General features: G+C 42.4%; 1 protein-coding gene across 2 annotated transcripts in view; it reads left to right on the top strand.

Moving 5' to 3' along the window:
- Positions 1-27,331, top strand: part of fez2b (fasciculation and elongation protein zeta 2b) — a 174,895-nt gene that overhangs the window by 133,015 nt on the left and 14,549 nt on the right. For both annotated transcript variants that reach the window (XM_078557350.1, XM_078557351.1), the window contains exon 5: positions 7,935-8,203. In XM_078557350.1, the coding sequence (XP_078413476.1) occupies positions 7,935-8,203 (269 nt within the window). The remainder of the gene's footprint in view (positions 1-7,934; positions 8,204-27,331) is intronic.

Below are 27,331 nucleotides of genomic sequence, written 5' to 3'. Positions count from 1 at the left end.
TGTACATTCTAACTTTGTGATGAGAATCTAGTTGCAGCACATTCAAACCACCCATTTATTTAAATATCCAGTGTTTACATAAGATTACATAGGATATATGGCACAGAAACAGGTCATCTGATCAAATTGGTCCATGCTGGTGTTTATGCCCCAATTGAGCCCCCCCCCCCGCCTCATTTTCCCTTACCTAAATCTATCATTGTAACCTTCTATTCCCTTCTCCCTCATTTGCTTAACCTCCCTTAAATACATCTATAACTGTTTGTTTCAACCATTCGCTGTGGAAGTGAGTTCCACATTCTCACCACTCTTTGGGTAAAAAAGTTTCTTCTGAATTCCAGATTGGATTTCCTGGTGAAGGCAAGGGGGAGAGGGGAGGGAAAGAGGCAATTAAGGCCAGGAGTCAACAAGGCTGAGAGAGGTAAGGCCAGGAGTCGGCAAAGGGGGGAAAGGCAATGCTGGGAGTCAGCAAGGGGGAAGGGGCAAGGCTGGGAGTCAGCAATGGAGGAGACGGGGGAGAGGCAAGGCTGGGAGTCAGCAATGGAGGAGACGGGGGAGAGGCAAGGCTGGGAGTCAGCAATGGAGGAGACGGGAGAGGCAAGGCTGGGAGTCAGCAATGGAGGAGATGGGGGAGAGGCAAGGCCGGGATTCAGCAATTGAGAAGACGGGGGACAGGCAAGGCCAGGAGTCAGCAAGGGGGGAGAGGCAAGGCTGGGACTTGGCATGGCAAGGCCAGGAGTCGGCAAGTGGGGAGAGGAAAGGCCAGGAGTTGGCGAGGCTGAGAGTTGGCAAGGCTGGGAGTCTGCAATGATGGGGGAGTTGGCAAGGCCGGGAGTGGATATGCAGGGGTGGGAGGGTGGGGAGGCAAGGCCGAGAGTTCGGGGAAGAGGGACTGAGGACAAGGGTGGAAGCACTGTGGGAAAAGTCATGAAGACAGGCCACAGAAGAGGACGTCTGTGGCAAATGATGTTAAAGTGAAACCAACAATGTTAAATGGATATACTGCCACAAAATTAACACCTTTAAAGTAAAACAATGTTAAGTAAGTCAATGTTAAGCGAGGACTTACTGTGTCTTTTATTGACAGAGGACAAGGAGAGATTTTATGGAGGTGTTTAAAATCATGAAGGATTTTGATAGTGCAATTAAGGATGAGCTGTTTTCAATGGCTGAAGGGTCAATTACCAAATGGCATAGAATTGAAGTAAATCAACATAAGAACCAGAGGTGAAATAAGGAACAACTTTTTTTTGTGGTGCAGTGGGTAGTGACCCAGCACCTGAGCCAGAAGCTCAGGTTCGAGTCCGACCACAGTGGCCACACGTGGCCAAACAGGTTGAGTATCAATCTGCCAATCCTTCCAACCCATACCAATGGCAGGCAGTAAAAGCGGAAGAGATTTCTGGTCAGGCATGTGAAGGAAAGAACATTGGAGCCTTTACCATCATTATCCATGGGTCCAGGACTCCCTAAGTGAAGTGTAAGACACTACACCACCATCTTATATTGATGGCCTCTAGTTATGCTCTTCCCCACAGGAGGAAACATTCTCTGTGTATCCATTCTGTCGAAATCTTTCATAATTTTCAAGACTTCTATTAGACCACCCCTCAGCCCCCTTCTCAAGAGAACAGAGACCCAGCCTGTCTGTCAATTCTTTCCTGATATGTATACCTAACCATTTTTGGCACAGCCTGCAGTGCCTCTGAATCCTTTTTACAATGTGGCGCCTAGAACTGCACACAGTACTCTTTTAAGTGTGGTTCCTCACTTTTCAAATCTGTCCCTGTAGAAATGAAACCTAATGCTCGGTTTGCTTTTTGGGCCTTGCTAACCTGTGATACAACTTTTGGTGATTGGCGTATTTACACTTTGAAATCCCTTTTATCCTCTACCCCACCTAAATTTGCACCTTCCAAGCAATAAGTGACCTCTCTATTTTTCCTACCAAAATGTGCCACCTCTTATTTGCCTTGTTGGACTTAATTTGCCAATCCTTTGCTGAGTATGCAGGTTTATTAATGTCATCCTCTAATTTATTGCAGTCCTCCTCAGTATTGACAATCCCTTCCCCGTCCCAAATGCTGGTCTATCCAATACACCTACACCCTGTGAGCAAATAAAAAAAAAGAAACCAACCTTTTGTCTTGTGTGTAATGTGCAATGGGACAGAATTAATAAATAACTTCATAGTAAAGGAGCCTCTAGGTGACGATGATCATACCATGATAGAGTTCCACGTTCAGTTAGGGGAGATATGTGGGTCTAAGACTAGTGTTTTAAATCTAAATAAGCTATATATGAAGATAGAGCTGGCCAAAGTGAACTAGTGGCCAGGTTAAAAGTTGAGACATGGGAGATGCAATGGCAGACTTTTAAGGAGATATTTAATAACTCACAGCAAAGATTTACCCCAGTGAGAAAAAAAGACTCTTTGAGAAGGATGCATCATCCATGGCTAAATAAGAAAGTTAAGGATTGTATCAAATTGAGAGAAGCACTGTACACATCTGCAGAGATGAGTGGCCAGAAGATTGGTCAGATTGCAAGAACTAGCAAAGAATGACTAAGCAAAAAATAGAGGGAGAAAGTAGACTATGAGAGAAAGCTAGATGGTAATATAAAAACAGATAGCAACAGTTTCTGCATATATTTAAATAGGAAAAGAAGAATTAAAACTCATGTTGGTCCTCTAAAGAGTGAGTCTGGAGAATTGATAATGGGAAAACAAGAAAATGGTGTGGTGCTGAACAGGTATTTTGTGTCTGCTGTAGAAGACTCAAAATGTTTCAAAGATACTTGAAAATCAAGAGGTGAAATGGAAGGAGGGACTTTAAACAATTGACATCACCAGGGAAATGGCACTGTGAAAACTATTAGACCTGGGCTGACAAGTACCCAGGAGCAGATGGCCTGCATTGTAGAGTCTTAAAAGAAGTGGCTGCAAAGATAGTAGAGGCATTGGTTATAATCTTGCAAAATTCCTAAGATTCTGGGAGGGTCTTAACAGATTAGAAAATGGAAAATATAACACCTTTATTCAAGAAAGGAGGGAGATGGAAAGCAGGAAACTATAGGCCAGTTAGCCTAACATCTGTCATAGAGAAATTGTTAGAATCCATTATTAAGGAGGTTATAGCAGGATACTTAGAAAATTATAATGTGATCCAGGCAGAGTCAACATGGCTTTCTGAAATTGAAATCATGTTTAACTAATTTATTCAAGTTTTTTTAGGAAGTAACAAGCAAGCAAGGGGAGCCTGTAGATGTGTTGTACTTAGATTGCCAAAAGGCATTTGATAAGGTGCCACATTAAGTGTAAGAGTACAGGTTTAGGGAGTAACATACAGGATGGATGAAGGATTGGTTAGCTAACAGGAATCAGAGTTAGGATAAATGGTCTTTTTCAGGTTGGAAAGCTGTAACTAGTGGAGTGCCACAGGGATCACTGCTGGGGTCTCAACTATTTACAATCTATATCATGACTTGGATGAAAGGACTGAATGTATGGTAACTAATTTTGCTGCTGACACCAAGATGGGTAGAAAAGTAAGTTGTCAAGAGGAAGTAGAGAGTCTGCAAAGGGATGTAGTTAGGTTAAATGCGTGGGCAAAAACTTAGCAGATGGAGTATAATGTGGGAAAATGTGAACTTGTTCACTTTGGCAGGAACAATAGGAAAGCAGTATACTATTTAAATGGAGAGCGACTGCAAAATTTGGAGGTACACAATGATCTGGGGTCCTGGTACATGAATCACAAAAAAATTTGTGGGTACAGCAAGTGATTAGGAAGACAAATGGAATGCTGCAAGGGGAATGGAATATAAAAGTAGGGAAGTTTTACTGCAGCTGTACAAGGCCTTGGTGAGACCACATCTGGAGTAGAGTGTACATTTTTGGTCTCATTTGACAAAAGAAACAATTGTGTTAGAAGCTGTTCAGAGAAGGTTCACTCGACTCATTCCTGGGATGAAGGGCTTATACTATGAAGGAACATTGAACTGGCTGGGCCTATACCCATTGGAGTTTAGCATCTGCAGAGAGGAACACAGTTAACATTTCGAGTCCGGATGACTCTTCATCTGAGGGGACTTGACTGAGAGGATGTTTCCTCTTGTGGGGGAGATTAGAATTAGAGAACACGGTTTAGGAATAAGACAGTCTTTTAAGGTTGAGGTGAAGAGAACTTTTTGCTCTCAAAGGGTCATTACTGTGTGGAATTCTCTTCCCCAGAAAGCAGTGGAGGCTGGATCAGTTAATTTATTCAAGGCTGAACTAGATAGATTTTTGGTAGACAAAGGGTCGAAGATTGTTGCGGGGGCAGGGTGGTGTGAGCAGACAGGAAAGAGGAGTTGAGAACACAACCAGATCAGCCATGAGCTCATTGAATGGTGAAGCAAGCTCGAATGGCCTACTCCTGCTCCTAAACCCTATGTTCCTAATGTTTGCTTGCAGACAGGTTTGTCTATTTTGTGCAGTTCTCCTTGCAGCATATGGTAAAAGCACCAACAAAACTGCAAAGATGTTTTGAATGCGTCACCAGTGACACACTAAGGCTAATTTCAAAATGGCTATTTGAAATGTTTCCACCATGGTCAACAGTAACTATTTTAATTTAATGCTGCATTTGTGACTGCATGGATTCTATTATTGATAACTTTGGGGAAAAGAAATGAATGAAAAATAAAAGAAGCCTGTAAACTTTCAGCCTTGCTTATGAAAGCAGAAGTTTTTTTCAAATTCAGATGTGGAAATTGGCCTGTTGGGTGCCAATTTTAAAATACCGTTGTAAAGGAAAACAGTTAGCTGAAAGTTCAAGGGAGTTAAATTTTGTGTTTTTCAAAGTTGATTTATGGAACTAAAGGCTGGGGGAATATAAATATTCTGTGTATTTGGACCAGTGTAGATGCAGGAAGCTGACTGTGATTATTGGTGTCCAATGATCAGTGCCAAATGCAGAAGCACCCATTTTATTTTTGCATATAATAAATTACTGAGCGTCTTCTGATCGTTTCATTACATTTTGCAAGTTTTGAGCAAAGTTTACAGTTGTTGAATGCAAAATTGAGATTCGGGGCTGGATTTTTGGCCCACGCTGGGGCTGGAATTGGAGATGGATGGGACTTTAAAATAGCCCTGCCGTCCGACAAGCCGGTTCTCTGGCTACACCCGACCATCTAATTGAGGCAAATTACAGGAGGCTGACTGGAATTTTCCAGTCGGTCAGCCTCCTAGTCCCCAAGGTCTGAAGCAGATCAAATCCAGTTGAGCAATCATGCAGGATTAAGAATAAATTAAATATTACATTTTAATGCTATATAACGTGACGTCATTTGTTTGGATTAATTACTCTTGAGCTCTCTTCAGAACTCTACGAGTACTGTAAATCTCCCGTAGGCAACTGATGAGAGTTTTAAACCATGGTCTGAACCAACGCCTGTGAACCATCCGGAGGACAAGAATATCCAGACATCTGAGCTATTGTTCAGAGAACCTGGGCAGTACATTCTTTATTTCACCTTTGTTTAGTCACAGTACCCCATGTAAATTAATACTCTTCACAACTGATTTTAACAATAGCTGAAGCCGGCACAGACAAATGTGGGTTTGTGCACCTCTGTGTATAAAACACTGGTATGTCCTGTACACAAAAAGCAGGACAATTCCAACCCGGCCAATTACTGCCCCATCAGTCTACTCTTGATCATCAGTAAAGTGATGGAAGGAATCATCAACAGCGCTATCAAGCGGCACTTGCTTAGCGATAACCTGCTCACTGACGCTCAGTTTGGGTTCCACCAGGGCTACCCAGCTCCTCTCCTCATCACAGCCTTGATTGAAACATGGACAAAAGAGCTGAACTCCAGAAGCAAGGTGAGAGTGACTGCCCTTGACATCAAGGCAGCATTTGACCAAGTATGGCATCAAGGAGCCCTAGCAAAACTGGAGTCAGTGGGAATCAGGAGGAAAACTCTCCTGATGGGAGTCATACCTAGCACAAAGGAAGCTGGTTGTGGTTTTTGGAGCTCAATCACATCAGTTCCAGGACATCACTGCAAGAGCCCCTCAGGTTAGTGTCCTCGGCCCAACCATCTTCAGCTGCTTCATCAATGACCTTCCTTCCATCATAAGGTCAGAAGTGGGGATGTTTGCTAATGATTGCACAATTTTCAGCACCATTCGTGACTCCTTAGGTACTGAAGCAGTCCGTGTTCAGATTCAGCAAAATCTGGACAATATCCAGGCTTGGGCTGACAAGTGGCAAGTAACATTTGCGTCACACAAGTGCCAGACAATGACCATCTCCAACAAAAGTGAATCAAACCTTCGCCCTTTTACATTGAATGGCACTACCATTGCTGAAACCCCACTATCAATCATCCTGGGGGGTTACCATTGACCAGAAACTGAACTGGACTAGCCATATAAATACTGTGGCTACAAGAGCAGCTCAGAGGGTAGGAATCCTGTGGCGAGTAACTCCCCTCCTAACTCTGCAGAGCCTGTTCACTATCTACAAGGAACAAGTCAGGAGTGTGATAGAATACTCTCCACTTGCCTGGATGAGTGCAGCCCCGACAAAACTCAAGAAGCTTGACACAATCCAGGACAAAGCACCCTGCTTGATTGGCCCCTCATCCACAAACACTAACTTTGTCCACCACCAACACACAGTGGCAGCAATGTGTACCATCTAAAAGATGCACTGCAGGAATTCACCAAGCCTCCTTAGACAGCACCTTCCAAACCCATGACCACTATCATCTAGAAGGACAGGGCATCAGATGCATGGGAGCACCACTACCTGGAAGTTCCCCTCCAAGACGCACACCATCCTGACTTGGAAATATATCATCGTCCTTCACTGTCACTGGGTCAAAATCCCAGAGCTCCCTCCCTAATAGCATTGTGGATGTATCTACACCACATGGACTGCAGCGGTTCAAGATAGCAGCTCACCATCACCTTCTCAAGGGCAATTAGGGATGGGCATTAAATGCTGGCATGGCATCCCATGAATGAATGAAAAAAGGTATAAAACGGTATGGAATCAATTATTTTCACTAATTAAATGGCATCCTTTTCTTTTGGATTAAAATATCCAAATGTATAGAATGTATATGAAATAATGAATAATGTAGATGCAGGCACCTTTGAAATCCAGTCCTGTGGGGCAAGGGAAGGGATAAGAAAGGCACAGCATGTACCTTATGTCATCCAGAAGGCTCAATCTGTTAGTTTTACTCTTTGTTGAAGATGAAACAAAATAGTAAAATGATGCATAGGAAAACTGCAATTTGTTCAGATGTAGGTAAACTTTTTGTTTACTTGCATCTTTATGGATGCAAGGATGTCAAGGCTTAATACCTGGCAGCTTCATGTGCGGCACTTGAGGCAGAATCTGCCTCTCAAGGATTGGCCTCTTCAGCCATTAGCAAAGATGCATCATAGGAAGACACCCCATTTGATTATTATCTTTCGTAGATGGAAGAATGCTGATGATGAAAAAATCACGTAAATCACTGTATAATGAGTTCACATAAACTAAGGGAAGAAAATTGCGGTAAACCATACAACTGCCATCGTATTTATACTTGTGCTTTTGTGACTAGACAAATAATTTTGGTAATCATATTTCTTGGTACCGGATCAGTACATTGTGAGAGGATGCTGTTATTATTTAGATTACAGTTTGTTCATTGGGTATTTGAAGGTAATCGTCTGCTTTTCATTAACATTGATGGATGACTGTAGACAATACTTATTTTCACAAATACTAGTTAATGATTTGCAATAAAGCAAAGCCCGATTTACTTGATCTGCCAAATACAAAATTGCTTAAATTTTGGATTCTGTAAGCTGCCACAGAATTATTCCATGTATTGTGAATTTCGCTTGACCTTTCAAGAATTTCTGTTAACCATATTTTCAGGAGTGAAGCGATTGTCTATGGCTGAATTAAATGAGCTTCTGGAGGAGATTGAGACTGCAATAAAAGACTACTCAGAGGAGCTGATTCAACAGCTAGCCTTGCGTGATGAGCTCGAGTTTGAAAAAGAGGTGAAAAACAGCTTCATCTCCATACTCATTGAGGTCCAAAACAAACAGAAGGAGCATAGGGAAACAATGAAGAAGAAAAAGAAACAAAAGAATGGAAGCCCGCAAAATGGAAAGCAGGAAAAAAGTCATATGCCGGGAACGGTGAGTCATGATTAGATTACTGAAAGGACAAAGCTCTTAGCATTATTTGTGATCAATGTGCATTTTTAAATTCAAATAATATTGAATCAGCAAATTATTTTGCTGAACGTGTGGTTTTTTTTCCATTTATTTGTGTAAGGAAGGCTATTGAGGAGCAAAATTAAAAATGGATAATTAATCACATCCAGCACAGCCTTATTGTGGCATGTTGTAGACCAGCTTTCTCTCATGTAAGGATGGTCTTGAGGGAGGGGGCAGGAGAGAAAACATTAACTTAAAACTTCATGGCCGTGGAACTGTTTGATGTATTGGCAGGGGAGATGGTGCTATCCTATTAGTTGACTGCAAGCTGTCAGAGATGCGCTTTCTTTATTTCCTCTGATAGAGTAGTAAAGAGAGAAGGGGATACAAATATAACTATACGATTTTGCTGTTGATTTATCTAACTCCCATTTTAATGTTTGGACATGGATAATTTTTAGAATATCCAACTCCTACATTAAATCAGTTGTGCTGTCAGATTCTATCTTTTTAATGTTTCTTATACAGCCAGGCTGACAGCTAAGGAGATGAAAGTTTATTTACAGGACCCCAATCAAGTGATCTTCTCCTTTTATCTTCGTGGAATGAATTCCCAGATGAAGGTATTGAGAAGTGCATGACTACTTCTAGTCGATGTTGTTCCAAATTGTGTGGGAGCTCCCAGTGCACTGAATCCTCTCCATTTCCACCTCATAGCAGCCAAGTTATTTGTGCATGAGCTTAATCACCCAAAGCTGTTAAAAAGTCATAATCACATCTGATTTTCTGGCCATGGACCGTCTTCCATATTGTCACACTGATTAGCGTTGCAAAAGCTATGTGGGCCTTTTGTTAACAACATCAATGACAGATAACACAGAGAAACCAAGACTCACATGCGTTTTCTCCCACTGAACAAATTCAGTGGATTAACATGTCAAAGAAATTAGCAGTGTGTGGTGGAGAAACTAGAATGTTTCCTAGGAAGAAGAAAGGACAATTTCATAACTGTTCCTGTGCATGTGAACACTCCCAACATCAAAGTGGGGACTCTGTACTGATTCTGTTTTTCAAGTGAAAAAGCTTCTAAATTGATTTGCAACGATGGTTTACAGCTGCAGTGCTTACCAGGGAGGTTTTTAGATTAGTATTTTACAGACAGAATCACACTATCTAAAATCTTCATTTAGTTATTTGAGTTGACTTGCCCCTCCCGTCTGTTTTGATGTTATATAAAAAAAATACTTATCAAACATAACATCCTTGCATTTTAACTTATCAAAATGCAGATAGTTTGCTGCTATATCTTTCTAAAACTAATAAAGGACCAATTCAGATAATAGATGTGATAAACAGGTCTCCTTTTTTTCCCCCCACTGTTCTTTTCAAATGTATTTTTTTAATTTCTTCTCTCTGTCTTGGACTGCTGGCTGTTTCACCTTTTCAGTTTGCAGGGCAATGGAAATATTCTTTCGACCAAGGCCAGCAAGTTTCAATGACAGCACTTCTGGGATTCAAATTTAAGACTTTAATTGAAGGTTTAAGCTTCAAATAGGTTTTTCTTTGCTGTGAGATCTGTCATCCATTAATTTAAGCAGACTGATGCCCTACAAAGCATTGGATAGGAAATAACATACTTGGAGCTGCCAAGCCCAATTCAGATACAGTAATGTATTATTTGAAAATTTAATTTTGTGTTTGTTATTTATTTTTGTCTTTTTGGGATTCCCTACTCCCACTCCACCCGTCTAAAATGAATAGCAATAAGTTTTATAGTAGATAACAGATAACTTCCTCCCCTGTGATGATCTACTACCAAAAAGAACAAGAGTAGCGATGTTATAGAACATCATCGCCCATGTTCTGTCCAAGGTGAATGCCATCCTGGCTCGTATTTCATTGCTGTGGATCAAAATGCTATGAAATTGTGGAATTTCCTATCCAACACCATTATTGGGCAGCACAAGGAATGTAGCAGTTCAGGGAGAAGGTCCAAAACCCATTTCTCAAATAAAAACGGAAAACAGAGCTCTGAAGAAGAGTCATATAGACTCGAAATGTTCACTCTGTTTCTCTCTCCACAGATGCTGCCAGACATGCTGAGTTTTACCAGCATTTTCTGTTTTTATTTCAGATTTCCAACCTACGCGGTATTTTACTTTTATCTTAGTACCAATTTCTCAACCTTGCCTGTGTTCTCCGTACCTCGAGAACAATTTTTAAAAAATCATTCTCAAGTGAGTAGTAATCGTAAAGGCATAATAAGTTACAATAATAAAGCAGTGTTTATACTTCTGTCTAAGAGGGTAAATCAATTGGATATTGTAAGACCAACAATTCTTTATTGGGTCTTTCTAGCTGTGCCTGGTTTTCCTGGGTCAGTACAAGCACGCATTCCTAGCAGTACAGCACACCTTGATGTCTTTATGTGCCACTATTCCACTCCCCGCCCAGTCATTGTATGATACAGCATTATCGCAACACTACTTTGCATGTGCGCCCTGATCAAAATGTTAGTGCCATTGCAAATTGATGGCCACCATAGTGCAGCCAATTTCCATGAAGACTGGCTGCATATGACGGTTATCTCACTCTCTTAAAACGCAAGTTGCAATATCAAAGTGGCTTCTTTTGAAGAACAACATTAAGATTGTCGCCTGTTGAAAATTTTTTAAACAAATGGTAGCTGACAGAGCAGTGAATTTCTCCAAAATATACCAGGTATAATCTGATTTATATTCAACTAATTAAATTATTTTAAATGATATGAGATAGCAGTCTGCTTCATCCCTTCCAGTTTTGCTGTCAGAAGTTCTGTCACTCTCATATTCTTACAAATTCTTGTTCACAGCCCTGAAAATCTCCAAGGACAGAATTTAGAAAGGAATCAAAAACAAAATCCTTCAATTTATTTGATTTTTGGAAATGAGTGGAAATATTTAGATAAGATATATTTGTGTATCAGAGTTGAATTTATAAAATTATTTATCTTTTTTTCTGATAGCCAATGTATCATGAGTTATAATAAATGTTATATTCAAGTGAGATTAAACAATTCAGAAATTACGTTGTTAGAGATTAGTTGTAGTCCCTTCTTATTTGTTATATCACATTGCTGACTATAGTGATATAGTCATTATTTCTCCACACAAATTATGCAAAGGTTCTGACTTTAAAGATAAATTCTGGGTCAGGATGTATGAAATTTGATGGAAGGATTTTAACTTAGAATTGGTAATATAGTATGTATTTTTCAACATTGTAAAGGTGATCTTTTATTGTGCGGTAATAGCTTTATGTTTAATGGTTGGTCCTCATCTTGTATCTTCTTGCTCTTGTCCCTGCTATGTGCTGTTGGTTGTGAGCCTGTGATTTCATATGCTCTTTCTCTGTCCTTTTTCTGCTTTCTGCTGCTTCAGCGTTTCAGCATGGAGGGACTCTCAAATGTCATTCAGAATGGCTTTCGCCAGACATTTGGAAGCTCAGGTGGTGAAAAACAGGTGCCTTGTATGGTTTATATTTTTATTTCCCTTCTGGTCACCTTTTTTCATGTGGTTACTGCTCGTTTCATTTGTGATCATATGCTGGATTGATGGTGTGTAAATTTTTATGTACATAATTTCTCTGTTTGCCAACAACAATTAAAATGTTTTTGTAGAGTTGGGCCACACATTAACATAGAAAACTCAAGCAGATCTTTCATTTGTTGTATATTAGCAGCGATTACAGAACAGTCTTTTAAATAGCAAGTGTTTGTTATATCACCCAGATGAGTCTTACTTCAATGAAAGCTGTCTCTTCCCTTGATGAACAGAAGATGTTCCAGGGATAACATAATGTACACAGCTATTTATTTGCTGGTGGCTAAGGAACTCCATTCAACCATTAATTATCCTAAGAATAAATTCATCAGGGCAAACCTAATTCTTGACTCTATAACAAACTTAACATCTTGATTTAGAGCAACATGTTTTATAAGTCTTGTAAAGTTTATTAAGGGAAACTTAAAACAACATCACAGGCTAGATGAAACACAAACATTTTTGTCTGGTTGGTTGCCTGTCTGTGAAATGTTGCCACCTAGTGGTAAAGAATGCTACATGCCATGCACAATCTATTCTTTCAGTAATTACAATTTATGCAGGTTCCTTTTAGTCAAAAGTAGTATGTTACCAATATACAATTGTAATAGGAGAAGTCACTGGGCTGCTGAGCATAAAAACATAGTACTTAGGAGAGGGAGTAGGCCATTCAGCTCTTCGAGCCTGCTTTGCCATTTAGTAAAATCATGGCTGATCTGGTTGTGGTCTCAACTCCGCTTTTCTGTCTGACCCCATAAACCTTGACTCCCTTGTCTATCAAAAATCTATCTAACTCTGCCTTGAATAAATTCAATGATCCAGCCTCTACAGCTCTCTGCGGGAGAGAATTCCACATACTAATGACCCTTTGAGAGAAAAAAATTCTCCTCATCTCCGTCTTAAAAGGGAGACCTGTTAAATATCTCCTCTAGTTTTAATTCTCCCCACAAGAGGAAACATCCTCCCATTATCTACCCTGTCAAGTTACGTCAGGATCTTATATGTTTCAATAAGATCACCTCTCATTCTTCTAAACTCCAATGGGTATAGGCCCAACCTGTTCAACCTTTCTTCATAGGATAAGCTCTTCATCCCAGGAATGAGTCAAGTGAACCTTCTCTGTACTGTTTCTAACTCAATTATATCCTTTTTCAAATAAGGAGACCAAAACTGTAGAGTATTCAAGATGTGGTCTCACCAATGCCCTGTACAGCTGCAGTAAAACTTCTCCCCTTGCAATAAACACCAGCATTCCATTTGCCTTCCTAATCACTTACTGTACCTGCTGAATTTTTTATGATTCATATACTGGGACACCTGGATCCCTTGTAATCTCTCTCCATTTAAATAGTATACTGCTTTTATATTCTTCATGCCAAAGTGGACAAGTTCACATTTCCCACATTATACTCCATCCGCCAATTTTTTGCCCACTCACTTAACCTGTCTATATCCCTTTGCAGATTCTCTATCTCCACTTGACAACTTACTTTCCTACCTATCTTGGTGTCATAGGCAAATTTAGCTACAAAACATTCAGCCCCAGCACTGATCTCTGTGGCACTCCACTAGTTACAGCTTGCAAACCTGAAAAAGACTCATTTATGCCTGCTCCCTGTTTCCTGTTAGCTAACTAATCCTTTATCCATGCTAATATGTTACCCCCTAAACCATGTCCTCTTTTAGTTTCCTTTTTTTAAAAAAATTTCCAGCATTGCTTCAGCAAATAATGCAGGCAAATTTTTCAGACCCCATAACTGTCACCACCCAGAAGGGCCAGGGCAACAGATGAACAGAGACACCCTCACCTCCAAGTTTAGCTCCAAATCACACACCACTCCTAATTGATATATATCATCATTCCTTCATTGTCGCTGAGTCAAAATTCTGGAGCTTCCTGCCTAACAACAACACCTTCACCACAAAGAGTGTAGCAGTTCAAGAAGAATATCCACCATTACATTCTCATGGGGATAAATGCTGGCCCTGTTAGTGGTGCTCATGTCCCTAGAAAATTTAAAAAGGAATGGCACAGAAATGGTGTGCCACTAAGAAGAAAAGGAGTTAAGTTGGAAACCTGAGCAGTGGGTCAGATTTCTGCAGTGAGTTGCAGCATTATATCAAGCACAAACCTAGCTACAGCTATGGTGACTGCATTGTGCAGGTAAGTTATCTGGTTACTTCAGTGCAGCTATTACCTCATTACCACATTCCTTCAGTACAGCAAAACAATTGGTACATCATTCAGTTTTTGGCTACTTTGGAATATCTGAGGATATTCTGAGTTATGGAAGATAGGTTGCAGGGTAGTTGGGGTTGGTGATTTTGGTGAGGTTTCGTAGCATCCTGGAGCTTACTCGATTGAGTTTGGGGATCAGAAAGGAAGCTACCAGAGTTTTCCCTAAAATTAGATTCTGGTTTTATCTCTAATTTTTGCCTTTCTAAGAGATGGGAGGTTCAGTTGATGGTGGACAGGGACAGCATGATTTCTGGATGTGGCAGGCTTGATAGGTGGTCTTTTCTTGTCAGTTTCCTTGTTCCACCATGTAATTTGTCTGAAATTGGTACAAAAATCATGACATCATACTCCTTACAGCTTCCATGGTGAATCTGAAGCTTAGACTCATAGAGGAGGAGATATTTGCCAAATGCCCAGATGAAATCTGAGTTTACTGTGGGCAAGACTTTTCTGTCAGTGGGAGATCTTGTGAAGTCTGATAATCCATAATGTAATAGGTTGCACCCTGTGAGTTGAGGAATTTGACTTGTTGAATTCAGTAACATGAAGCAAATGGGCTCCATAATTTTAGATCTACTGAGCTTGTCACCTTATCCCACACACTGGAGGCCATTTCAGCCTGTGCTGGAACAGTTCAAAACTAATTCCCCTTCCTGACTTTCTAGCATATATTCCTCTGCTCTGTTTATCCATTTTCCCACTAAAAAGCATGATGATCTCTGCCACAATTTCTCCCAGTGGGGTGAGGGAGGTGGGATGGAAACTGAGTGCTCCATCATTCCCACCTCCTGCCTTCTTAGCATTTCCAATCAAGTGTTGGATGGCCAATCCGACGTCATCACGCCCTATTTTATGTTCATGCAGGGAGTGGGAGGACAACCTGCCCAATTTGTGGGCATAAAACCGAGCCCAAGATTTCCAATATTTGAAGTGAACCTTGATGGTAAAGTCCACTAAAAAGATGATGGGTATGCTGAAGGTTTTCGAAAGGCATCAGATCCTTGAAGCTGTCTGAAATGGCACAGACAGACAGAAGCAACGCAGATTCACCTGAACTGTGCTGGAACCAATGTCATGGCGAGTCGTATAACTAGAAATGTAGAGCGGCCTTTAAGGTAAATAGTTGGAGGGGTGGGGTCATGTGAGGGGAGATTTGGAAAGTTAAAAAGAAAGGACAAAGCAATAGTGCAGAGTAGCGATATGGGCAATGGTAAACAGAGTGTGACAGGAAGGGAAAGAATGTGCATAGATATGAGTGCACCAACAAATACGGTCAAAGTAGGAAAAAAGTGACTTAACTAACAGGAGGGATGAGGGTTCAGGTGAAGGGAGATTTAGAAATCCAAAAATAAAAATTCAAGCAGTACAAAAATATATCAATGTGGGTAAAGACAAGCTGTGTGGGACAGGAAGGGACAAATAATTTAATGGTAATAGTGCATCAGGGAATAAGGTCCATGGAGGGAATAGTATTAAAAAATATATAAAATTGAAGTCATTTTATATGAATGCATGGAGCTTTCGCAATAGATGAATTAGTGGCATGAGTAGAGATAAATGGTTTAGATCTGATCACCATTACAGAGACATGGTTACAAGGTGACCAAGGTTAGGAAATAAATATTCCAGGGTATGCAACATTTTGAAAAGACAGGCAGAATGGAAAAGGAGGAGGGGTGGCCCCGATATTAAATGATGACATAAGGACATTAGTGAGAAAGGACCTTGGCTCAGAAAATCAGGAAGTAGAAACAATATAGGTGTAGATTAGGAATAGCAAGGGTCAGAAAACTCTGGTGCGAGTAGTTATCGTTGGACAGAGCATTAAACAAGAAATTATTTGGGCTTGTAACAGTGTAATTGTTGTGGGGGACTTTAATCTTCATATAGACTGGAACAATCAAATTGGCAAATGTGGTCTGGGAAAGGAATTTTTAGAATGCTTCCATGACAGTTTCTTGGAGCAATATGTTGTGGAACCAATTAGGGATAAAGCTGTTTTAGATCCAGTATTGTTTAATGAGGCAGGGTTAATTAGTAAAAGATCCGCTGTGAAATTGTGATCATAATACAATTGAATTCCACATTAAGTTTGAAAACAACATACTCCAATCACAAACAAGAATCTTAAACTTAAACAAAGTCAGTTACATGAGGGGAGAGCTGGCTAAGATTGGTTGGTAAATAGACTAAAAGGTATAAATAGTGGAAAATATTTAAAGAAATAATTCAAAATGTTCAATAAAAATACATTCCATTGAAAAACAAAACCTCAGTGCAAAAGATCCATCTGTGGCTCACTAAAGAGGTCACGAATAGTATTAGATTAAAAAAAGAGGCTTTTAATGTTGCCACGAATAGTAGTAAGTCTGAGGATTGGGAGTATTTTAGAAACCAGCAAAGGGCTACCAGAAAAAATAGAATATAAGAATAAACTAGCCAGGAATATAAAAATAGATTGTAAGAGCTTTTGCAAGTATATCAAAAGGAAGTGAATAGCTAAAATAAGCATTGGTCCCTTAGCAGCAGAAACAAGGGAAATTATCATTGGGAGTGAGGAAATAGGAACATTGAAGAAATATCTCGTCATAACAGAAATAGAGGATAACCTAGGAGTTAATAAGAATGAGGAAATTAACATTAGCAGAGAAAAATACTGGAGAAACTTGAACTAAAATGTGACACATTTCCAGGACCAGGTGGCCTACATTGCAGAATCACGGAATTATTGCAACAGAGAAGGAGGCCATTTGGCCTGTCATGTCTGCACCTTCTCTCAAAATGAGCAATTAACCTAGTGCCATTCCCCCACTAATCCAATTGCCTTTTAAATGCTTCAATTGAACCTGCCTCCACTACACTCTCAGGCAGCACATTCCAGATCTTCACCACTCACTGCATGTAAAAGTTTCTCCACATGTCACCATTGTTTCTTTTGCCAGTTGCCTTAAATCTGTGCCCTTTCGTTCTCGATCCTTTTACCGGTGGGAAGAGTTTTTCCCTATCTACACTGTCCAGACCCCTCATCATTTTGAATATCTCTGTCAAATCTCCTCTCAACATCCTCTTCTCCAAAGAAGACATCCCAAACTTTCCAATCTGTCTTTGCAACTAAAGGTCGTCATCACCGGAACCATTTTTGTGAATCTTTTCTGCACTCTCTCTTATGCCTTCACATCTTTGCTAAAGTGTGGCACCTAGAACTGGACGTGATGCTCCAGTTGAGGCCAAACAAGTTTAACATAACCTCCTTGCTCTTGTACTCTATGCCTTTTACAAAGCCTAGGGTTCTAAAATACAAAGCAGCAGAGGTGGTGGATGCACCGGCTATGATTTTTCAAAATTCCCTAAGTTCTGTTACAGTCCAAGTGGATTGGAAGTTAGCAAGTTGAACATCACTATTCAAGAAAGTGAGAGAGAAAACAGGGAACGTTCATTGGGAACGTTCTGGAATCTATTCTTAAAGAAGTCTTAACAATGCACTTAGAAAAGTATCGTATGATTAGAACGGGTCAACATGGGGCAGAATTTTGCCGTCGGCGAGCAGGGGGCAGGGCCCACTCGCTGACACGTAAAATGACACAGGATAATGTTGGGCGGAACCCCCGACATCACCCCGCCCCATTTAAATTTTCCGGAAAGCGGGCGCGCAGCAAAATCAGCTGCAGGCCCGCTGACCTGTCAATGGCCAATTGAGGCCATTGACAGGATCATTTAACCAATTAAAGGACCTGCCCGTCCAACCTTAAGGTTGAGGGATGAGGTTTCATGCAGGGTTTTAAAAATTGTAATAAAGTTATTCTGTAAATATCAACATGTCCCAACTCATGTGACATTGTCACATGAGGGGGACATGTAAGGGAATTTTTTTTTCTATTTTTAATATTTTTTAAAGTCCAGGCGATCTCCCTGAGGCTGCACTTAGCCTCAGGGAGACGTGTGCTCTTTCGTGCCCATGCGCGAAAGAGCGCACTCTCGATTTCAGGGATTTCCCCTCGCCCGCACAGGGAGCGCATAGCGCTTCCTGCTGGACGTCACGCTGGGTGGGCCTTAATTGGCCCGCCCACGTAAAATGGCGGTGTGGCCCGCTTCACTGGCGGGGATCCGCTCCACGCCCGTCAGACGTTGGGTCGGGCCCACCCACCTTACAGGCAGAAAATTCTGCCCATGGTTTTTATGGAAGGGAAATCGATGTAACTAGTAGGGTAGATAACGGAGAACCAGTAGATGTAGTATACCTGGATTTCCAAGAGGCATTTGACAAGGTGCCACGCAAAACATTAATACACAAGATAAGAGCTCATGGAGTTGGGGATGATATATTAGCATAGGTGGAAGATTGGGTAACAGACAGGAAGCAGTGAGTAGGGATAAATGGGCAGGCTGTGACTAGTGAGTGCTGCAAGGATCAGTGCTGGGGCCTCAGCTATTTATGACCTATATTAGTGACTTGGACAAAGAGACAGAGAATAATGTATCCAAGTTTGCTGACGATACAAAGCTAGGTGAAAATGTAAATTGTGAGGAGGGCACAAAGAGGCTGCAAAGAGACATGGACAGGTTAAGTGAGTGGGCAACAATGAGGCAGATGGACTATAAAGTGGGGAAGCATGAGGTTATTCACTTTGGTCATAAGAATCGCAAAGCAAAATATTTTTTAAAAGGCGTGAAACTTATAAAATGTTGGTGTTCAGAGAAACTTGGGTGTACTTGTGCAAGGACACAAAGTTAGCATGCAGTTACAACAAGCAATTAAGAAAGCAAATGACAAGTTGACCTTTATTGCAAGGGGATTAGAGTACAAGAATAAAGAAGCCTTATTACAATTGTATGGGGCTTTGGTGAGACCACACCTGGAATACTGTGTACAATTTTGATCTCCATATTTAAGGAAGTATATACTTGCATTGGAGGCAGTGCAGTGAAGGCTCCCTAGATTGGTCCCTGGGATGAGAGGCTGAGTAACTTGGGCTTATATTCTCTGCAGTTTAGAAGAATGAAAGGTGATCTCATTGAAACATAATTGACAGAGTAGATACTGAGGCATTGTTTCCCCTAGGTGGGGAATTTAGAACAAGGGGCACAGTTTCAGGATAAGGGCCCAATCATTTAGGACTGATATGAGGAGAAATTTCTTCACTCAAAGGGTTGTGAATCTTTGGAATTTTCTACCCCAGAGGGCTGTGGATGCTCCATTGTTGAATATATTTAAGGCTGAGATAGACAGATTTTGGTTTCTTGGGGAATCAAGGGATATGGGGAGCAGGTGGGAAAGTGGAGTTGAAGCCCAAGACCAGCATTGATTATATTGAATGGCGGAGCTGGTTTGACAGGCTATATGCTCTTCTCTTGCTCCTATATCTCATGTTCTTATGTTGACCTGATCTATTGGCCTAATTGGCTCCACAAATCAGCCCTAATTCTAGATTTTTTGTGGCTGTAAATCTTTTCCCTGCTAGAGAACAACCAACAAATAGTCTTCCACCCATCTTGCCCTATTGTCCCAGCAATGACTCCTCCCTCCATCACCTAGAGATCTTATACAAACAATTGAAATAGGATGTTAGACTATTGGGGCATCACAGCTGAACATAACTCCATTCTCACCTTATATCTATACAAGGATTGTTTGATATATTTTGGGAGCAGGAATCCAAGCTTATGTTGTCCTTCCTTGGCTGACGATACTGAATTCAACTGTAATGCATTTGTATGCCTTTGTGTGTTATCCGTGTTAGAAGGTTCTGGATTCAAGTCTCACTCTACGGCTGGGATTTTCCGTATCCCCTGGCTTCGGGCATGTTCAGTGGCGTGAGCAGATAATATGGTGAGAAGCCCATAAATCGGTTTCATGATGTCGTGAAACCAGTTTGCGATCATCGGCCCAGCCTGTTGATGGAGGGCCACATTCCCTGCCATCAGATGTCGGGGACCTCATTGTAATACAGCAGAATATTATTATAAAGCCAGCCTGCCAGAGTCATTCCCCCCCCACTGCTGGATCATCTGCCCATGTTGGTAGGAAAACACGCCGGTGCAGGACACGTCTTGACAACTGTGACGTGCAAAATTCGGGACTTACCATCAGGGCCTTGCTCACATTGTGGACCCCCGAGGAGCAGAAGATGCTGGAGCCCGACAGCAACAGGTTCCTGGAGGAACGTCCATGGCATGAGTGGATTCTCATGGACGTGGCTGTGCTGCGAAGCAGCTCATGAAAGTTGGAAAGTCACAGTTGATGTTCACAATGGATGATGGTCAAGGGGTGGGAGAGGAAGGCCTAGGATTGACTGCGAGAGGACGAGGTATTGGGGGTGAGGTCGGGAGAGGGGGGATGAAGGAGTCGGGGGTTGAGGTTTGGGGGGAGGAGGGGCTAACGGGGGAGAAGATGCCAACTGGGGAGGTGGGTATAAGAGGGGTGGAAGGTATAAGGGAAGAAGCTTGGTGGGGGGGAAGGAGTCTGGGGGAGGAGGGAGTTCAGAGAGGGGAGAGGGCCTAGGGACTAAGCTGGGGGTGGGGGTAATCCAGTGGAGCGGGAGGCCTAAGTGGCTGGGGGCAAGGCGTTCTGGGTGGAAAGGGGTCAAGAAGGAGGGATGTCCAAGTTAATGTGCAAGGGAGGGGTCTCATGGGTCCATGACTGCCTCCTGGGGAGCGAACGGAGGGTGGGTGTGGTATAAAGAAATAGAGAGAATGACCGTGGGCAGAATGGGTGGTAGGGTAGGAGGGTTCGACAGTAGTGGTAGAAGGGATAATAAAGGTGGTTGGTGGGAACTCGGAGGTAGACACAGACCCTGGGGCTGGGAAAGAGGAGGCCAGGGAGGCGAATGTGGATGGGGGTGGGATTTTCAGGAAAGAAGGGAATGTGCACAGTCACCTGGACATCCCCGAAGGAAAAGGGTTGTGGCTAGTAGGTCAGGGAGGGGAGGTGGAAGGTGGTGCAGGGGCGGGGTGGGGTGGGGGTCATCTGTGATGGAATCCAGACCATGCTGTCCAAATCGAAAGTGAAACAATAGTTGTGATGGGCGAGATCAGGTGCTGCATGGGAGTGTGATCATTAGGTGGGCAGAGATGCAGGTCAGCTCAGATGGACAACTGAAAGCAAATCCCAGCAGGTAGCATTCAAAATGCTCAGGACATTGAGGTGAGTATGATACATGAAGGATCCGTGTGCATGGGAGAGTGCTTGCACGAGGCTCTGAAAGGCCCTGCCATGCACACACTTCTCCCTCCAGAATCACTCGGCCAGCTGCTCCCTCTGTGGTGACAGAGGACGAGGTTGGGGGACTTGGAGAGGGCAGCCTCTGAGTTTCCACAGTGGATGACTCGGGGGTCATCCCTGACTCAAGGAGCTGCTGCTCCCCAGCCTGACTCCTTGATGGGAGAGAGCATCTGGAGGGACGTCGAGGTGCCCCGTTTCCCCCTCGCGTTGCCACCGAAACTCACCCATGACTCCCGCAATGGAGTGCAGATCTGCACACATCTGCACATTCTGCTGGACCAGGTCTCCATGGCATCCGCCATCCTCCCCATGACGATCTCCATATGCACACAAAAGAAAGCAGTCCTCCGACTGCCGTGCCACTCTGCTGAGGGCTTCCAACAGCTCTGCATGATGTTTCCACACCTTCTGCTGACTCTCTAGGATGATTTGGAAGGCCAAATCTAGAAGCTCATCAACTGACTCTCAGCTCATAGATGCTTGATCCCCAGCCGTCCTCTGAGTGCCGTGGAGCTCACATGAACCTGCCTCCTCCTGCTGCGGACACGTATCTGTGTGTTGACCACCAGATTGTGAACCCAAGCCTGGTCTGGATCTAGGTTCCACCGAGGTGTGTGTCTTCACAGGTGCAGGGTGTGGGTAAGTGCTGTAACTTCAAGGCTACTTATTGCCAGCTCTTCAATGGAGGAGGTGTCATTTTGACTGGAGGTGAGGACGTGGATGGAGCTGAGGGAATGGCTGGCTGAGGGTATCGGCCGCTTGGCAGAGCTCCCTGTGAATCAAAGTAGAGATAATTAGTGCATGGCAGCAGAGTCAAAAGCAGAAGAGAGAGCACTCACAGTTGCATTGAGAGAGGGATGATGTGGTGCAGTAGGCCCTTGTCCTCAGCAGTCAGTGCGATGGCACACTCCTCAAAGTGAGTGAAGGGCCTAATGTGGACCACTCCACCCCTGGTCGGGGACCTCTTCCTGCTGATGTGAGCCAGCTTCTCCTGCATGGAAACAAATGGAGAGAGTGCGAGCATGGCATTGTGTGGAACGTTTGGTGAGCGGAGCCATGGACAGGATGAGGACGTGAGCTCGAGAGGGTATGAGCCTGATGGAGATGTGAGGGTGTGTGTGAGAGTTAGTGGTGTTGTTCTTTGAGGGTAGATGTGCGATGGGTTTGTGAGTGTGAGTTGAGAGTGATGAGAAGAGTGAATTATCTTGGTGTTACGGCTGAGACCATTCACCCTGTAGTGGCACTGGGTGGCTATCCTCTTTTGCAGGGCATTGGTGCTGACCACCGCCTCCCAAGCCGGATTAGCAAGGTTGCGGCCAGAGTGGGAATAGAGGACATCACAGTGAGCCTCCACTGCATCCAAAAGGCATTCGAGCGGCATGTCATTGAACCTCGGAGTGGCAGTCTTTTTGCTTCCCAGGGCCATGTCCTCTTTGCAGCAGTCAAGGGCTGGAAGCACTGAGAGGTGTGCGTGAGGCTGGACTTTAAATATGGTGCCCGGCCGTGAAGTGGCGAGATGATGGTGTGACAGGTGAATGAGAGCCCTCCCGCCATGGAAATGGCATGTTTCCCGGGAATGCATAATTAAGGCGGCGGGTTTGAGACGATACAGTGAAATCTGGGACGATCCTGCCTTAGGACTTGAACACAAAAATCAAAGCTGACACTCTAACACAGTACTGAGGGAGTGCTGCACTGTTGTAGGTGCTGTCTTTCAGATGTTAAACCGAGGCCCCGTCTGCCCTATCAGGTGGACATAAAAGATCCCGTGATACTATTTCAAAGAAAAGCAGGGTTCTGCAGTGTTGTCTATATTTATTCCTCAGTCAACATTGGAAAAACAGTAAATCATTACATTGCTATTTGTGGGAGCTTGTCCACTGCCACATCTCTTTCTTTCCTCCCATACCCCCACACTTCACATATAGAAATTAGTTTTGTGGCCAGTGGGATTACTGTGTCATTTGGATTTAAGGAAGCACCTGGGCTTTGCTCTGCACCCTTAGGACATTGCCAAAAACTAAAACTAGCTGTTACAAAGGACTATGCTTGTACTTTAATGGTTTCACTGGTCACATCACAGTTCTTTTTGAATCACGCAGAATCCACATAAAGATGACACAACCAGTGTTCTTGTCTTTGTGAGGTTAGGTAATGACAATACTCGGCGTGACTGGCTGAGTAGTAAAAAATATCAAAACTTTGCAAAAAATATTCCCTTGAATCATTATTCGGAAATAGTTGTGAATATGACGTGATCTGATAAAATAGGAAATTTATTTGAATAGGATTGTGGTTTGATCAGGTATCTCTGGGAGAAAATTACAGCAGCATTGTGCATAATGTAGCATTGCATGAGTCCTTTGCTTATTGATGAAATATGGAAAGTAATTTTCATCCTCATTTCACCACAGAATGTTGAAAAATGTTGATGTTGTCTTCTCATTTTATAAATGGGATTCTAAAGCATTTGACAAGATATGCACCTCTATTTCCTGGCATTTGGAAGATTAATATTTACTATTAGTGTAACAGCAATATGTGAGAAAACTGCAATGAATGTATTTGTTAGACCTGATTTCACTTTGCACTGTTCATGAATTCAAAGATGGTCCTACAAAATAGGCAAAAACACGATTTGGTTTAACATGCATTAAACATTGTCCCACGTGTAGCTTGACAATCTGATGCCTTGATTAAACCTGGCAGTACTTCAATGCAATACTAAGAAGGCGTTTCACGTGCCAGCTTTTTTATGGGACAATAAACTGAAGCTCCCTCTGTGTTAAAGTGGGTGCAAGAGATACCATGAAACTATTCGAAGAAGATGGTAGCCGTTACCCCAGTGTCCTGGCCTACATTCATCCCTAAAACCAGATAAATGTGTCATATGCTGTTTCTGGAATCTTATGTGCAAATTGGTACCACATTTGTCTACAAAACAACAATATTTACAGTTCAGAAGGAACTCATTGAATGTGAAGCACTTTGGAATGCCACAGGGATTAAGGTGTTATATCAGTCTAAGCTCTTTCATTCTGACATTCACACACCTTCCTGACTGTAGTGGTGTGAGGGAGGTGGAAACCAAGAAAAATGCCAAACAATACAACTAAATTTCAGGTCTCACACTTTCCAGAATAAAGCATTTTCTGTTTATATTGAACCATTCATATATTTAACAGCTTGAGTAAAATCTTATTCCTGCCATAGCTTTTGCATTGTGTAATCTTTGAAATGAAAATTTAACTTCTACTGATATGCTACTCTTTAATAGTGTAGTAATTCTATCTTTGAAAATTGTTAGGATTGTAGGAATTCAGCCCTTCGAGCCTGCTCCATCATTCAGTTCAGTCATTACTGATCTGTATCTCAGCTTCATTTACCCACCTTCTTTCCATGATATTTTTAATATATTTTATACCAAATAAAAATCAATCAATCTTCGTTTTGCTGGAATAAAAGACATGCTGTCTAAAGACATACACTAACAACTAATATTCAGTCGGGCTGACAATATGACTCACTTTGCTAGAAGCTGTCCTCTGCAGGCATAAGAAATATGTACAGACATTGTGCCTTGTTGAATTAAACAAAAGCATGGGGAACATTAATTCCCTGGTGCATCCTCCACGGCAATGCCTCAACCATTCAGAGTTGACTTGCCAACTAATCACCCTTTTCTCATGCAGCATAAATTGTTACTCCCTTTGAAATTTGGCATTTTTGCATCTGTTCTGATGAGTGCAAGACAAAAAGCTTTGACAACATGTCTATCTTTTTTCTATACTCATGTCCTGTACTACCAATCTTAATTGAGAAATTTTCAATTGACCCCCAGCCTCCACAGCTTTTTTGGGGAAAGGGTTCTGAATTTCCACTATCCTTTATGCAAAAACGTGCTTTCTGATATCCCTGAATGACCTAGCTCTAATGTTAAGGCTTTATCTTGTGTTCTGGACACTCTCAGCTGAATAAATTGAGTAGATAAAGAAAAACTTCATATCTTTTAATCATTATAAACACATCAGTTAGGTCACCTCTTAACCTTCTTCACTCATGAATTCAAGCAACCTACCTTCATAATTTATCCCCTGCCCTGGTATAATTTGAGCCCCTCCAAGGCCAGTATATCTTTCCCTACGGCGGGGTGCTGAAAACTGCAAGCAGTACTCCAAATGTGGCACATCACCAAAGCTTTATATAACTGTAACATGACTTCCACACCATTTGATGTAAATTCAATCTGGAAGGAGGTAGTCTATCATTTAATGGACACATGGATATAGATCCATTGAGGAAATGAGACATTTGCAGACAAGTTCTGTGCAAGATTTACGAAGTTGTGACTTGATATTCTCCAGATGATATTTTGTACCCCTCAGCAAGTATCCTTTGATCTTAAGTAAAAATGAAATCACCTTTTTGTCAATGTTATTAATTAGATTAACATACATGACCTAGGGGTTTACATAATTCATTATTGGTTACCTACTCCTACTCCAATCAGTTAGCAGCTCAAATAAATTAAACAAATGGCCATGTAAACATTTCAGATATCCCATGAAGTCCTGTGATCATTTTTCCCTTGTGCCGGCAAACACACAGGTATAGCAGAATCTAATGTTGATAGCTCTCAAAAAGATTTAGCTGCCAATGTATGTTTTAGATCAACACTACCTGCCATCAATATGCATTTGTATCCTCAGTACAAGACAGATAATGAGATGACAATTTATAGAAACAGTCAATTGGGAACTGGTTTTCCCTTGCCACATTTTCATAAATCTACTGGTATAGATTGTTAGGCGGGATGACTGCTATTTAGTCTAGGTAAAATATTATGGGCCGTTGGGCCGAGTTTCCCAGTGTCGTATTGGGGGAGTATCTCAAAGATGCGCTGGGGAATCTCCTTCGGAAGTTCCCAGGTAAGGTTTGTACGGCAATTGCCCAGAAGTGCCTAGTTCCCCTGGGCAATTGCCATGCGTTGGGAACCATCTGAAAATGTGATTTAAATCTCAAACTTCGGATTGGCCTGACTGGACTGGGTTACGCCACTAGTTACCCGAAAAGGTTAGAAGGATTAAAACAAATTCTGGGCACTTATTGTACAGACCCAGACTGACCCCCCCACCCCCCTGGCCAGCCAACCATGGGACTCCCCACACCCTCCCCCGAACCCCCAGGTCTTTCCACTCAGTCCCACCCCACCAACTACCCCACCCATGGGACACCCCCAACTCCCCAGGGGATTTCCACTCTGAAGAAGCTCTGAAGAAGAATCATACAAATTCGAAACGTTAACTCTGTCTTTCTCTCCGCGGATGCTGTCAGACCTGCTGAGTTTTTCCAGCATTTTTTGTTTTTGCCCCTCAGGGGACTTCATCGACTCCCCGACTCCCTTTCCATCTCACGGGATTCCCCCCACCTGTATGGGACTCCTCGCTCCCCCCTGGCCCAACCTGACCTTTCCTCACCCCACCCATCTTTTTTCCCCCCCTCCCTCCGCAGACCTGACCTCTGATCTTCCTCACCCGCTAAATCCTATCCACTTACCTTAGACACTTACCTTTCCCCTGGCCTGCCGAGAACCTTTAAATTTCAACAGACCTTTAAACTTAACTGGTTTACAGCAGCTAATGCTGTAAAAAAAAAAAGGCGACATGGTCTCCTTCACTTAGACTCTGCTGGACTTCGAAGCTGGGCCCCAAGGACGTGTTGTAATGCCTGTATCTCGCCCGGCCTGAGTCGGACAGTCCGGCGAGATAGGGTCCAAAAAAAAATTGAGGTAGGTAATTGGGCACAGAGTGACAATCTGAATCTGATTGCCACTCCAAGGAAGTTCAGGCCCATTGTGATTTTTCAGCTCTGTTTGCATACTGACAGACCAATTTCTAGCTTTTAAGAATTTGAGGCACAATTCCACCGTTTTCAATGAGGAATAAACACAGTCTTTCTACAACTGTACATACTGTATACTGCTTATTAGTCCTCTGAATAAAACTGATGACACCTCACTCTATCATTATGACTCGGTTTGTAAGTGTACAAATTCATCCATCCCCTCT

Source organism: Cetorhinus maximus, chromosome 14, assembly GCF_964194155.1.
Source record: "Cetorhinus maximus chromosome 14, sCetMax3.hap1.1, whole genome shotgun sequence".
Taxonomy (NCBI): Eukaryota; Metazoa; Chordata; class Chondrichthyes; order Lamniformes; family Cetorhinidae; genus Cetorhinus; species Cetorhinus maximus.
Note: the sequence above shows the minus strand (reverse complement) of the source record. Positions and strands in the feature narration are given on the sequence as shown.